Here is a 12940-nt window from a genome sequence, read left to right as displayed (position 1 = left end):
TCACCACCTTCAGACCGCGTGCTCCAAAGGACAGTGTCTGCCTTCTCCACGTCCCTTGCCCCAGGGCCGCTCAGAGCTCCTCGGAGGGCTCCTAGGTGTTGGTTTATTGAGTCAGCAGAAACGTCTGGGGCGTGCACATGACACGTGCTCCTTGGGCCCTTGATGTCTGCTACCTAGCTTAATCCTCCCACCCTGCAGGGTGGACGCTCAGGTGTCTCCTCTGTGCACGAGGCACAGGGGCCAGAGCCCCCAGCCTGAGACGGGGAAGGAGGGTGCCTGTGCATGTCAGAGGTGCTCTTTCAGGTGGCCTTGTAAGTCGGCACTTAGGGTGCATTTGGCTGCAAACCGTGAGAAGTGGCTCAAGAGAAGAGGAAGTTTTACTTGTTTATTTTTATTTTTTTAGTTGTAGATAGACATAATGATTTTATTTATTTTTATGCAGTGCTGAGGATCCAACCCAGTGCCTCACACATGCTAGGTAAGTGCTCTACCACTGAGCCACAACCCAGCCCAGGAGGTTTTAGCATCTTATGTGGCCAGAAGCATGGAGGTACCGCAGCTCCAGGACTGGTGGATTCACACTCTGAGCAGTGTCCTCAGTGCTTTGCTGCTTCTGCTCTGTCATATGCACATCACTGCCACTTGTCGTGGCTGCAAGGTGACTGCAGCCGTTCTAACCCTCACCTCCAGGCTTCCACAACACCAGTAAAGAGAAAGCCAGCTTCTCTGGGCATCTCTTTGTTAGGAGATCCTTTCTTGGAGGTGACTTTTACCAGCTGCCAGACACTGTCCACGTCGTGCCTCAGCTAATCACTGTGAAGGGAACAAGTCCATCATGCTTGACTTAGCCATCTCAGGCCCGAGGGTGGAAGGGGGGTCAGGGTGGCTGGCCACAGCTGTCAGTGAGAAAGCCGCTCCTGCCATGTGGTCAGGCTCCTGGGAGGCACCTGCATGTTAGGCTCTGGGTACCACAGCCCTGCTGCACCTTCCCTACCCTCCAGCAAGGGGCAGTAGTGCTCACCTTCTCCTCTGGCCTGTGGTGTCCTCCATCTTGACCAGCAAGAACTCGGGAGCCGCTGTGGGCATGCTTGCTCCTGGTCGCACTCCTCTGCCCCTGTCTGCTGGTCCCCCTCCCCTCTGGTCCTGCTTGTGTGGTCATGCCTCTTTGTTGTGCGGAGCTGCCACAGCACACACCGTCGTCCTCTCTGTTTCCATCTGGAATAGGGCCTAGCTCAGCAGGTGCTCCACGCGGCGCTTGCTGGGTCCGGGAGAGTCTGCTGCCAAGCCCACCAGTGTGGCTCTCGGGGGACACAGCTTCCCCAGGTGGACAAGGGCCTCACCCCTGGGTACTCGCTGGATGCTGGCCACAGAGAGCGCCATGCGTGTTCCTTGTCTCACTGGGCCTCTTCCGCATGTCCCCTGCCCATTGGAGTCAGCATGACAGAGTCCAGGAGGCCTCATACTCTGGTCATCCAGATGCTGACTGGGGGCTGCTGTCCGGGGAGGGTCCACTCAGGCCACTAGGGCCAGGGTGGGTCCTGAGGCTGAGTTGGCTGTCTCCAGCCACAGCCTCTTCCACCCCTGCCTCCAGGTTTCCAGCCATCTCTGCTGCTGGCCATCTTGTAGACGTCCTGCTTTCCTGTCCTGCTTCAAGGCTAGCCAAGCGCCCATGCTTCCAGCCAGGTCTATCCCCATCGGGCTCTCTGTTACACAGGCCTCTTCTCCAGGGATGGCTCGCTTCCTTGTGCCCCAATGTAAGTTCTGCTCAGCCTCTGCAGCCTTGTTGGTTCTAGCCAACCCTCTTGTGCCTGGAGTCTCTGGACTCATGCTGTCATTGTTCTCCCTGGCCTCCCCCACCCTGATCTTCCCTGGCCTCCTCCACCCTGATCTTCCCTGGCCTCCCCCACCCTGATCTCCCCTGGGCTCCCCCACCCTGATCTCTCCTGGGCTCCCCCACCCTGATCTCCCCTGGGCTCCCCTACCCTGGTTTGTCCTGGGCTCCCCTACCCTGGTTTGTCCTGGGCTCCCCTATCGTGGTTTGTCCTGGGCTCCTCTACCTGGTTTGTCCTGGGCTCCCCTACCCTGGTTTGTCCTGGGCTCCCCTACCGTGGTTTGTCCTGGGCTCCTCTACCTGGTTTGTCCTGGGCTCCTCTACCCTGGTTTGTCCTGGGCTCCTCTACCCTGGTTTGTCCTGGGCTCCTCTACCCTGGTTTGTCCTGGGCTCCCCTACCCTGGTTTGGCCTGGGCTCCCCTACCCTGATCTCCCCTGGGCTCCCACCCTCTGGTCTCACTTTTCCTCGGTGGTCAGACAGCCGGTGTGAGGGGAGTGGCCCTGTGGGCCGAGGAGTCACTCAGGGAGCACTGGCGGGTGGGCTGCGTGGCTGATGGGTGCTTGCTGGCAGTTTGGTTCTTCCCCTAGTGCCGCATTGATTCTGGGTCTGGAAGAGTCCTGGGCTGCGTTGGAGCTGGGCCACTGCTCTGGAGCAGGGGCTGCTCGGCCTGGCTTTTTGGCTCCTGAGGCCTCCAGGCTAGAAGTGGAGGAGGTGCCGTGACAGGTGACTCCTGTGAGGTCCGCTGGGTGCTTGCTGGAGGCTGCGGCCACCCTCTGGGGTGGCATTGCTGTTCTCCAGGACACTCTGAACCAGCTGGTGCAGCTCACTGCGGAGCTGATGTGTCCCCATAGCAGTGCAACAGTGGGTGACGTTCAGTGGGTAGGGACAAGACCCAGGATTGATGAGCCCAACGGCAGCCAGCCCTGGTTGTCCTGCTGCTTCATCCCTTGCTCTGTTATTTATTGTTATTATCTTCACTCATTTGTTTTCTGTAACAGGGATTGAACCCAGGATGCTTAATTACTGAGCCACATTCCCAGCCATTTTAAATTTTTATTTTGAGACAGTCTTGCTAAGTTGCTTAGGTTCTCACCAAATTGCTGAGTCTGGCCTTGAACTTGGGATCCTCCTGCCTCAGCCTCCCAAGCCATTGGGATTATAGGCTTGCCTCTGCACCCAGCTCAATCTATTACTTTTTAACGTTTGTTGTCATCAACGGTGATCATTAACCTGGTCACCTCATCTTCAGAAAACTGAAATGACGCCTGTAAAATTTTGACCTTTTTTTTTCCACCTAAGGTGGGTGGGTCCCGCAGAAAGAGCTCTTCATTTAAGTTGCTTGGTGGAGGTTGAAGCTGAGCCCAGCTGGGAGTCGAGGAGCCCGGGCCACCTGTGTGTGTCATGGCAGCATCGCTTCTGCTGCTTCTGGTTCTCCTCTCTGGGCCACTGTGCTCCTCGTGGCTGTGGGAAGGAGCTGCTTTCATCTCCCAGCTGTCTCCCAGGACTGAGATTACTGCCATCGTCTTCCTCCGCCTGTGTGGCTTGTGATGGTGACACTCTGCTGGGCGTCACACTGCCCAGGGCCCCTGCCCTCTAGCTGGGAACCAGCCCTGCTGCAGGGCTACCTGTGCCCAGCTCCTGCCTCGTCCCTGCTGGGCGTCTGCCAAGCAGTCTCAGCCTGTAGAGAGCTGAGCTTGCTCTCCGCCAAGGTCACACAAAGAAAGGGCCTGGTGGAGCCTGACAGGGAGAGGGAGGGGCAGGACATACCACCACCATCTAGCGGAGCGCCTCTCTCAGCCCCTACACTCTCCGCCGCTGTCGCAGGTGGGCCCCTGGCCTGCTGAGCCAGCCGACATCCTCCAGGAACTCTGCGGGAGTTCTGAGGCTCACTGTGCTCTTCCTGGGTGACTAGGCAGTGACATGTCAAGACGGGTGCTCTGGGTACCTTTGCCTCCTGCCCTTGGATGTGAGGAAGCTGGGAGGGGGACTGGGAGGTGTGGAGAGGGCGGAGATGGCAGTGGGAGTGGTCTCTGATGCTGGTTGTTCCTGACCTGCAGCCATCACCCTGCCCTGGACACTGGCTTCTTAGAGTCGAGTTCCCCTTTTCTCAAGCTAGTCAGAGTTCAGTTTCTGAGCTGCTGTGTGGGCAGCTGGCATGCTAGGGAGAGTGCCCAGGACTGCTGGGTGACCTCTGCCTGTCCTTGTTCCACCTCTTCTTCCCGACATCCCACTGGACCCTGGCTGTCCCCCACCTGCTGCGCCTGCTCTGGCCCTGCACCTCTGCACACACTGCGGCAGGTCCATTTCCATGAGTTCCATGTTCTGCTCCCTGAGAGTGACCACAGTGACCTGCTGCCTGGGCTCTTGCTTCCTTGCCATCTCAGCATGGGTGTCCCGCCCCTGCCCCAGACCCTGCTGTCCTCCTGCCCGTGTTCCCTGTCCCCCCACCCCCGTGCCTGCTGCCTGAGCCTCCCTGTCCCCAGGACTTCTCTGTACCTTGGCGGCTGCTCCCATTTGGCCCCTGGTCTGGCACTGCCAGTGCCTGCCAGTGCCCCTCCAGGGATATGACAAGCACGTTTTGCACAGAACATAAACAGCCCCTTAGCTTTCTGTGGAGAGAGTTAATGGGCCACACATGGTGTGTAGGTCATGAGTGGCCAAGTCTCAGACTCCTCTTTTAATGTGCAGGAGAGTGGGCTGGGGGAGGATTTCCTGGGACAAAGAGGACAGCTCCGAGCAGAGAGCAGAACCTGCAGGAGGAGGGAGGGTCTCACTGGAGGGCTGCTTGTCTCTCAGCTCGGCCGACTCCCTGGTGAGCAGTGGGTGTCCTTTCCTAGATTCCCCTAGAGGACCTCAGAGCAGGAGTTCTGGGTGGGAGGGGCGCCCTGCTCATCGTCCTTAGGGCATGGTCTGAGGCCGTGGCTGCTCCTGGGGCTCGCCACATGTCTGCCTCCTGTTCTCTGCTGGGTCCTTACTGCCTGCCCCCTCTGCCAGTCTCCGTCACCTGCCCTTGGGCCTCTCACCCCAGGCTCTCAGTCATGGTCATTCTGGGCCAGACCTGCCCCTCCCCACTGGGCCTCAGCTCTGTGAATCCCTCAGTGGCCCCTGTCTGTCCCAGGACCAGGCCAGGACTGTTAGGTGCGCCAGCCTTTCCAGTGTCTTTCTTCAAGGTTGGGCACAGGCTCGGACAGCCCCCAGAGGACAGTCCACTCACCCCAGGATGCTGGAGGCCTCTGCTGGGAGAGAAAGGAGGTCTTAGCCTGTATGCTCTGAACTGTTAAGTCCTCAGCTTTGGGCAGGTGGGGACCTTTCTGTCCCTTTAGGAGCCTGTCTTTCCCATCCTTTGTTCTAGCCAACCTGCTACCCAGTGCTGGGGTTTCTGATTAAATCGTGGCTCGAGCAGTAAGTCCAGGCCTGTTCTTCTCTTGAGTCTGGACACTTATACTGCCCTTGCTCAACAAAGCCCTCGATGAACACCCATCAGTCCCCAGAACTGTCGCTGGGCCTCACTGCCTCTCCAGGGCCTTTGTCCAGGGCTGCCACAGCCTGGCCTGCCTCCCTGGATGCTTGGCCACCTGGCTGCTCAGAGGGCTCTCGAGCACTGTTGTTGAACACTTAAGTGAATTAACCAATGGAGAGCTTGTGTACGCTGGGGACAGCTTGGGGTGGGACAGAGCGTAACCCCAAGGCAGGCCTGCAGTCTCTACCCTCAGAAGTCACCGTGAGTGAGAGTAGGCCACCCAGACCCCACATGGATATAATGGTATAGCCAGGGTGAGTCCTTTGTGCATGCAGTCCCCGGTGCATGGAGAAGTGGGATCCGGAGGAAGCTCTTCCCCCACGTCTTGCAACCAGGTCTTGCCTCCCCTCTGCCCGGAGGAAGCTTCAGCCCCAAGAGACGGTTCCGAGTGAGTCTCAGGTCTGTCGATGCTTAGCCTCTGCATGAGCATTTTGGTCCTCATAAGAAAGGATGGAGAGGGAGCTGATTAAGTCGGGGGTTTCCCTTTGTTTCTCCAGAGCTGCTCCTGTGGACTCCACTTACCTTCCCTCTTGGGGGAAGCCAGACGTTTGAGTGATGCCATGTTGTTTTGTTCAAGTTCGAGCTGGTTCACTTTGAATCACACATTTGCAGGTCCTCTGTGATAGAGGGCTATTAATATGCTTTCTATTTTTTGCTGTGCTCAGTTTTCTAGTTTTTTCCCCTAAATAAGGTTCAAACATTCATGCCTTTTAAAGGAAGAAGACAAAGAGAGCCTTCCTAATTGTTCTGATGGTCACTTTCCCTGAATCCTGAGTATAGGAAGCCCTCTTGAGTTTTCCTGAACAGGGTTCAGATTTCTCTCCTCCTCTTTCTGGCACTCCCAGCTGGCCAGCTCGGCGTCCCTGGAAGGGAAAGGACAGCTGAAGTTCACCTCGGGGCGTTGGAGCCCGCATCACAACTGCACCCAGGTGGCCACAGCCAGCGACACCACCCTCCGAGGCTGGGACACGCGTAGCATGAGGTCAGTGACGGGTGTGTGTGCCTGTCCTTGTGTTTTCCCTCCCTTTCCTCTTCCCTGGATGGGAACTGTTTCAGTGGCAGAGGGGATTAGAAGCCAGGTGCATCTGGGGGCACGTGGTCTGTCTTTATGTCATTTTTGCAGGCTAATCACAAAATCATCTCCCCAAGGTAAGCCAAAGTGTGTGTACCTGGGGCCCTGTGCCTTGGCTGGCTGTGCTGTCCCAGTTGCTGTCCCTGCTTGTGCAGTTCACGGTGCCACCAGGCTTTGTGATGGGGCTACGGTGCTCTGCCTCACGATGAGCCCCTGAGGGCTGGCGATGGCCGCCCTGCTCCAGCCTCCCTCCAGGACTTGGCTTTGACCGCTGCTGTGCTTTCAAGAGACGTACCTGTCGGGTAGTCATATTTTGTCATTTAAGTAATTATGTGCAACAACCAGCGGTTCTAATGGAACAAACAAGAGCGATTTTTCTGTTCCAGTTGTGATTTTGATAGGCAAAGGAGTGATGGTGGGATGTCTGTTGCCATGGCAACAGGAGCTGCACAAGCTTTTTTAAGATGCAGTTTATCCCCTTGGCACACCATAATTTATCACTGCGCTGAAGAGACGGATGTCATGCAGTAACTCGCGCTGCTTCCGGGGAGCGGGGGGGGGGGGGCACACCTTTAAGTTCAGTCCCAAGGCCTCTGAAGACCCAGGGGCTGCAAGTGGCCAGAGGCCGCTCCTGTTCTTGCACATCCCTACACCCAGGGCTGCTGTGGTGGGGCTGTGGCCAGACCTCGGAGCTGCTCTCCATGGCCTGTGGTTCCCTCCCCCTGCGGAGGACCTGACAAGGAACTGAAAGATGACACGTGGGCCCAACCAGAGTCAGCCCCAGTGGCGCACCCCACTGTCACCTCCCTGTGCCTGCTGCCTCTCTGGCCAGGAGGTGGCTCCTGCAGGAAGCAGGGACACAGCAAGGAGCCCTTCTGCTGTCTGTTAGCCTCTCTTTTATTTTGGCTTCAGTTTTTATCTTGCCGCAGTGCCTGTGGCATTTCTTCTAGAATGCGCCATGTTTGTATGTCAAAGTCACTGCCACTAGAGCATGCCGTGGCCCTGCAGTTGGTAGTTAGTGCACTGTGATCACCCCAGCTCCCTGGGATGTGCCAGTTTTTAATTTTATACCTGTGTCTGTTTCACCTGAAAACTCACAAAGATTGGGGTTTCTTACTTTTACAAAAACAATGTCAAGATATCGAAAAGGTGCTGGATATCAAAACCAGCTCAAGATCTAAAACAGCTTAGGGCCAGAGTGGGAGTGAAGGGGCCGAGCTGCTCTGCATCAGGGAGCAGGGAAGAGCAACTGTCCTCTGACCCGCGAGGCATGGTTGCAGGCGCTGGTAGCCCCACTGGTGCCACAGGGAGCGAGGATGTCAGTGGTGGCAGGAGAGGCTGCGGTGCCACCAATGGGCAAGCCAGCAGAGCGCTGTACACAGGGAGAGCAGGGCAGCACGGGCCAGTGCACAGGCCTCTTGGGCCAGTCCAGTCTCACTGGAAGGCAGCCGGCAGCAGGAGGTGTGGGATCAGGTTAGGGGTGCTTGTGTACCTGGGCACCCGTGTGTAGGGGCCCTGTGCATGTGCATGCCCAGGTGTAGGAGTGTGTGTGTGTATGTATCTGTTGCATAAACAACACACACAAAAGTAAACGTGCACACACACTCATGTGGATACTCCTATGTGGACGCTCCTATGTGGACACGCCCTTTCACACCTATTCCCTTGTCCCTGCCTTCAGAACAAGCAGATCCCACTGGCCATGTGGTGGTGAGATCCCAAGGGGTGTGGGCCAGCCCACCTCCCTCGGTTCTCTCCAGGCCTCCCAGGGCTTTCCTGCTCTCGCTACGCGTCTCCCAACACCAGCCACACATTTGCTTTCTTCCACTGCCGTTTTTTTCCTTTCCTTTCCTTCCTCCCTCTTGTTTCCTCCAGAACTTGCCAGGTGTCCTTCCACAGGCCGGCTTCAGCTCTCGCCGGCAGTGTGGTCCCCCAGCCTCTCTCCTCCAGACACCAGGCTTCCTCTGTGGTAGCTGTGAGCCCACATTGTTCCCCAGCTCAGGGGGATCACAGACACACCCTGGGGCACTTGGCTGCCTTCTGCCCTCAGAGGCTCCTGGTGCCCTGTGCCCTCCTCGTGCAGGCGAGGATTGTAGAGGGGACCCAGGTGCCCCAGGCGCCCCAGGCTGAGATTCCCCTGCTCAGCTGCTGGCAGCGGGGAGGGCCGTGGAGGGGTGCAGGGGGCTTGGAGGGCCCTGGAGACAGGTGTGCCTGCGACTTGGCAGCTCTCCGCCACCCATTAAACGTTCTCATGTGCTATTCTTTTTCCTCTCTCAGCCAGATATACTGCATCGAGAATGCCCACGGACAGTTGGTGCGCGACCTCGATTTCAACCCTAATAAGCAGTACTACCTGGCAAGCTGTGGGGATGACTGCAAGGTGAAGTTCTGGGACACCAGGAACGTCACGGAGCCGGTGAAGACCCTGGAGGAACACTCCCACTGGTACTGTGGCTCGCATCCGCTTTAGGGAAAGGGGACTGTATAATTTATTTTGCTAATTACTTTACCATTTGGAGAGGCACAAACCAGCTTAGTTTGTACTGCTGTGAATCATTCAATCAACCCAGTTTTATTTTTCCTAAAGAAGCACTAATTCCAAATCTGAGTGTTTGTGATTTATAAGCGTAGGAAAAGAAGAAAAACATGAGATCCTGTTTTCCCTTGAACAGTGCTGGTTCAAATCTGCAAAAGTAAACGTGCACAGATGTTCACGCAGCATTGTTTGCAATGCATGAAAACTGGAAGCGACCCAAATGTCCATCAGAGGGGATTGGTTAAGTAAATTAGGTGACATCCGTGCAGCGGAGATTATGCAGCTGTCAGAAAGAATGAGGAATATCTGCATGTGTATGGATGTGGAAGGGTGCCCGGGATCATTCGTTCTCTCTCAAATATTATTTGAATGTTTGCCATATGCTGGGTACTTTCTGCTAAGTGTAAAAGGATCAAGTCATGGAATAGTACACAGCATGAACCCATCTTTTAAAATTCAGAAGTGTGTGCACAGAGGAGGGTGGAGGACAGGGCTGGAAGGGTGGCGGCCCTCGCAGGGAGCCTGCCCTGGCACTGGGCGCCCTGGGGTCTTTACTTCCCACAGCTGTGTCTCTGGTGGGTGAATTATTTGTCAGAAGCGATATTGTTTCTGCAGTGGGAACATTTTAAAGCCCTAGAGGACTCATGTGCCATTTTGAGAAATCCAGTGAATGGCCTATAATTTGCTGCAACCTGAGCAGAGAGCCAGGGAGTGCCTGCCACACGGGGCACCTCCACGTGCCAGCTGTGCCACACTCTGTGCCTGGGCCCGCGTCCCACTGTGAGCAGCACCACAGAGACCAGGCTCATCATGCTGCAGGGCTTATGTCAGGAGGACACACCCCACCACTGTCCCTGGTCCTCGGGGGTGCCAAGGCCCTTATCCTGGGCCCATGGCAGCCAGCTTGACCCGAAAGATGTCCCAGGGCTTTGTTTGATGATACAGGTTGTCGCTAATTCATGTGTCACTTCTGGGGAGGTGGTTTTTGTTTGGGAGCTGAAGAAAGCCTGTCTGAAACCCCAAGTAATAAGCCTCTCCCTCCACAGGGGGAAGCTGACATTTGGTCTTTCTCATCTCTGTTTGTGAGGACTTAGAATATTTTAGAGCAGCATATGGTAGGCCTGACCCCCTGCTTAGGAGCCCTGCCTTTAGCCCAGGAGGTGGGGGCCAGATACCCAGGGCCACTCAACATGACTCAGCCCCACCAGACCAGGGCCCCTGAGGGCATCAAGTCAGGACAGCTCAGCAGCTGCTGTGCCCTTTTCAGGGTGTGGAGCGTCCGCTACAACCACTCTCATGACCAGCTGGTTCTCACCGGCAGCAGTGACAGCAGAGTCATCCTGTCCAACATGGTGTCCATCTCCTCCGAGCCCTTCGGCCACCTGGTGGATGACGACGATGTCAGTGACCCGGAGGAGCACCATGCAGATGAGAAGTAAGGACCGCAGGGCGGCTCTCGTCTGTGCTCACACGCAGTCCTGGGTCCGGGAGCTTCCATGGAAAGTGCCCTGTGCATGGTTAAGGTACCCCGTCTTCCCAGCAGTGCAGGATGAATTCCAGGGTACCTGGCCCCGAGACAGCTCTGTGGTGGTGTTAGAATGTGCCCCAGGGCATGTCTTCCTGTGTTCTTCCCGAATGCCACCTACAAAACCTGAATGAATGTGATGCTCTCCAGGAGTGAGCATGGCAGTGATGTGCCTGGTGTTCCTGGGCCTCCGGGTGCTCGCTGTGGAGTCTCGAGCATGGACTGTGTGCTCTCCACCCTCAGCCCATGTTGGGCTGGAATCCAGGTACACCTCTGGGGCACAGAGCTAGGTCCTGGTTGGTCCCGGGTGTTGCTCACAGTGCGGAAGTTCTGCGCTCGTGTCAGCACTCCGATGCCCTGTGGCTGGGAGACGGCTAGGGCAGCCCCCTGTCCCAGGGCTCACATCCCTTGTGACTTGTCCCCTAGGGTCACTCGTAGCTAGTGACAGCAGGGCTCCCAGTGTGAGCCAAGCATGCTGCTCCTTTCTCCAGTCTGTGTAGGTCCCTTTCCACCTGCAACAGCCTCCCTCTCCCTCCAGATCAGTGGAGCAAGGCCTAGCCACCACAGAGGCCCATGCCTCCGACTCCAGAGGAGGAGGTTCTGGAATAAAACCAGTGGCTGTGGGCAATGCTGTCTGTCAGTCAAATATTAGAAACAGGGCCAGGAAAGGACTTGTGAGCACGTGCCTGATTCCAACCCCTCCTTTGCCATGTGCCATGAGGACTTGGACATGTGGATTTGGCTTCCTCCCAGGCTGTCTGCAGCCATTCACACGTCCTCTCTGTTGGGGAAAGCTGATTGTCCCCTCAGTAGGCCATGTGGCCAATGTGTCCTGCCATGTGACCAATTTGTGAGCTACTCACACATGTGACCAGTGTGTGAGCAGCTTCAGGGAGGAAGCACTTGTGGTCAGCAGGTACCCTCCCTCCATCTTGATGCCTTTAAATAAAGGAGAGAGAAGTCCCTGAGGGGGGTCATACTTGGTGTTTGTCACAACAAGTCTGTTGACCATGGGCAAGTCCACTATCTGGGGAGGCCAGAGCTTAGGGATACCCACAGCCTCTCAAAGCCTACTTCCAGAGTGGGGGCTTTGAGGTCCTAGGTTTGTCTCCGTGGGAGATAAAGTGTTGCTTAGAGACAGACAGGCCCTGGACTAGGGTGTGAGTGGAGGGGACTTCCTGTGGTGGTGGGAAGGAGAGCGCCAAGCACCTGTGCCTGCTGCCGGCCCTCCATGAGCACAAGCCGGAGGCCCCTGCTGCTCATGCCTGCAGGTGCTGACCCCACCGTCATCCTAGCATGAGACTGTGGGGCAGGCCTCTAGGCGTGAGCTGACTCTCCTCCAAGGAGGTGCAGAGGTGGTCTGCCTCTGCTCAGGGACGCTGGCAGGGCCCTCGTGCTGCCTGACCTCTGTGCAGCGGGGGAGTAAGGCAGGTGCTCCCAGCTCAGTCCCTGGAGATTGATGTCACGCTCTCCTCAGTCATGGAGACCACTTCCCCAGCACTGCTCTGAGCCAGGAGACCCTTGCACTGACAGCACCTCACCCAGGCACCCACAGCACTGAGGACCAGGGCCTGCTGTGCTGCAGGTGTCCTTGATGCCCACAGGTCACTGACGTGCTCTCCCCACAACCAGTGAGGGACCACACTGGGCTCAGCCAGGCCGTGTGGGCTTCCCGTGGTTCGGATGAGAGACCAGCTCCCTGTGGGATCCCTCCTGTTCTCTGCTGCCCTTGGGCCTGGCTCACAGCTCTTCTCTGTTGGGTTGCAGAAGCAAGGAGCCCCTGCAGGACAACGTCATCGCCACGTACGAGGAGCATGAGGACAGTGTGTACGCTGTGGACTGGTCCTCAGCTGACCCATGGCTGTTTGCCTCCCTGAGCTACGATGGCAGGCTGGTCATCAACAGGGTCCCCAGGGCGCTGAAATACCACATACTGCTCTAGCGCCCGGCCCTCTCTGTCCTTCCTCTCACAGTCTCCGACTGGCCGCTGTTGGAGTGAGTCCTTTCCAGGCGGCTCTCACAGGAGCCCTTCTGGAGTTCGGAGGAGCTTCTGCAGCAGCACCTGTCCTCCTCCGGAGGGTGGCTGTGGTGGCTGGGCGTGTTGGGCGCCAGCTGCGGCCCACTTGCTTTGCTTCCTGCCTTGTGGGTGAGGGGAGATCTGCACACCTGGTCCTGTCCGCACCCTGCTGAGGGCCATCTTCCCCTGAGACTTCCAGTGAAATAAAGTCAGTGGGGACTCTGCAGGCTGGTTCCTCCTTTCAGGCTCTGCCCTCCTGGCCACATCACACGGGGCTGCTTGTTTCCCGTCCCAACCCAAAAAAGGCAGGTGCGTAGAGGGGCAGCGCCTTGGGGCAGGGGCCAGCGGGACCCACGCCTCTCTCTGGCCTAGCGCCCTTCGGCCTCTGTGCCTCCGCTGCTCTGCTTGCCTTGTGCTGTGGGGGCTGCAGCTGTGTGT

The 12940-nt window shown here is 57.1% G+C and overlaps 1 protein-coding gene across 7 annotated transcripts in view; it reads left to right on the top strand.

The window, feature by feature from the left end:
* Positions 1 to 12697, top strand: part of Eipr1 (EARP complex and GARP complex interacting protein 1) — a 137714-nt gene extending 125017 nt beyond the window's left edge. For 5 of the 7 annotated variants that reach the window (XM_077791861.1, XM_077791865.1, XM_077791862.1 and 2 more), the window contains 4 exons: positions 6198 to 6334; positions 8702 to 8869; positions 10228 to 10395; positions 12253 to 12697. In XM_077791861.1, the coding sequence (XP_077647987.1) occupies positions 6198 to 6334; positions 8702 to 8869; positions 10228 to 10395; positions 12253 to 12427 (648 nt within the window). In that variant the 3' untranslated portion in view covers positions 12428 to 12697. Of the gene's footprint in view, positions 1 to 442; positions 479 to 1591; positions 1755 to 6197; positions 6335 to 8701; positions 8870 to 10227; positions 10396 to 12252 lie in introns of all 7 variants that reach the window. The other 2 variants (XM_077791860.1, XM_026380882.2) reach the window with 1 other exon arrangement.
* Positions 12698 to 12940: the final 243 nt, after the last annotated feature.

Source organism: Urocitellus parryii, chromosome 12 (genome assembly GCF_045843805.1).
Source record: "Urocitellus parryii isolate mUroPar1 chromosome 12, mUroPar1.hap1, whole genome shotgun sequence".
NCBI lineage: Eukaryota > Metazoa > Chordata > Mammalia > Rodentia > Sciuridae > Urocitellus > Urocitellus parryii.
Note: the sequence above shows the minus strand (reverse complement) of the source record. Positions and strands in the feature narration are given on the sequence as shown.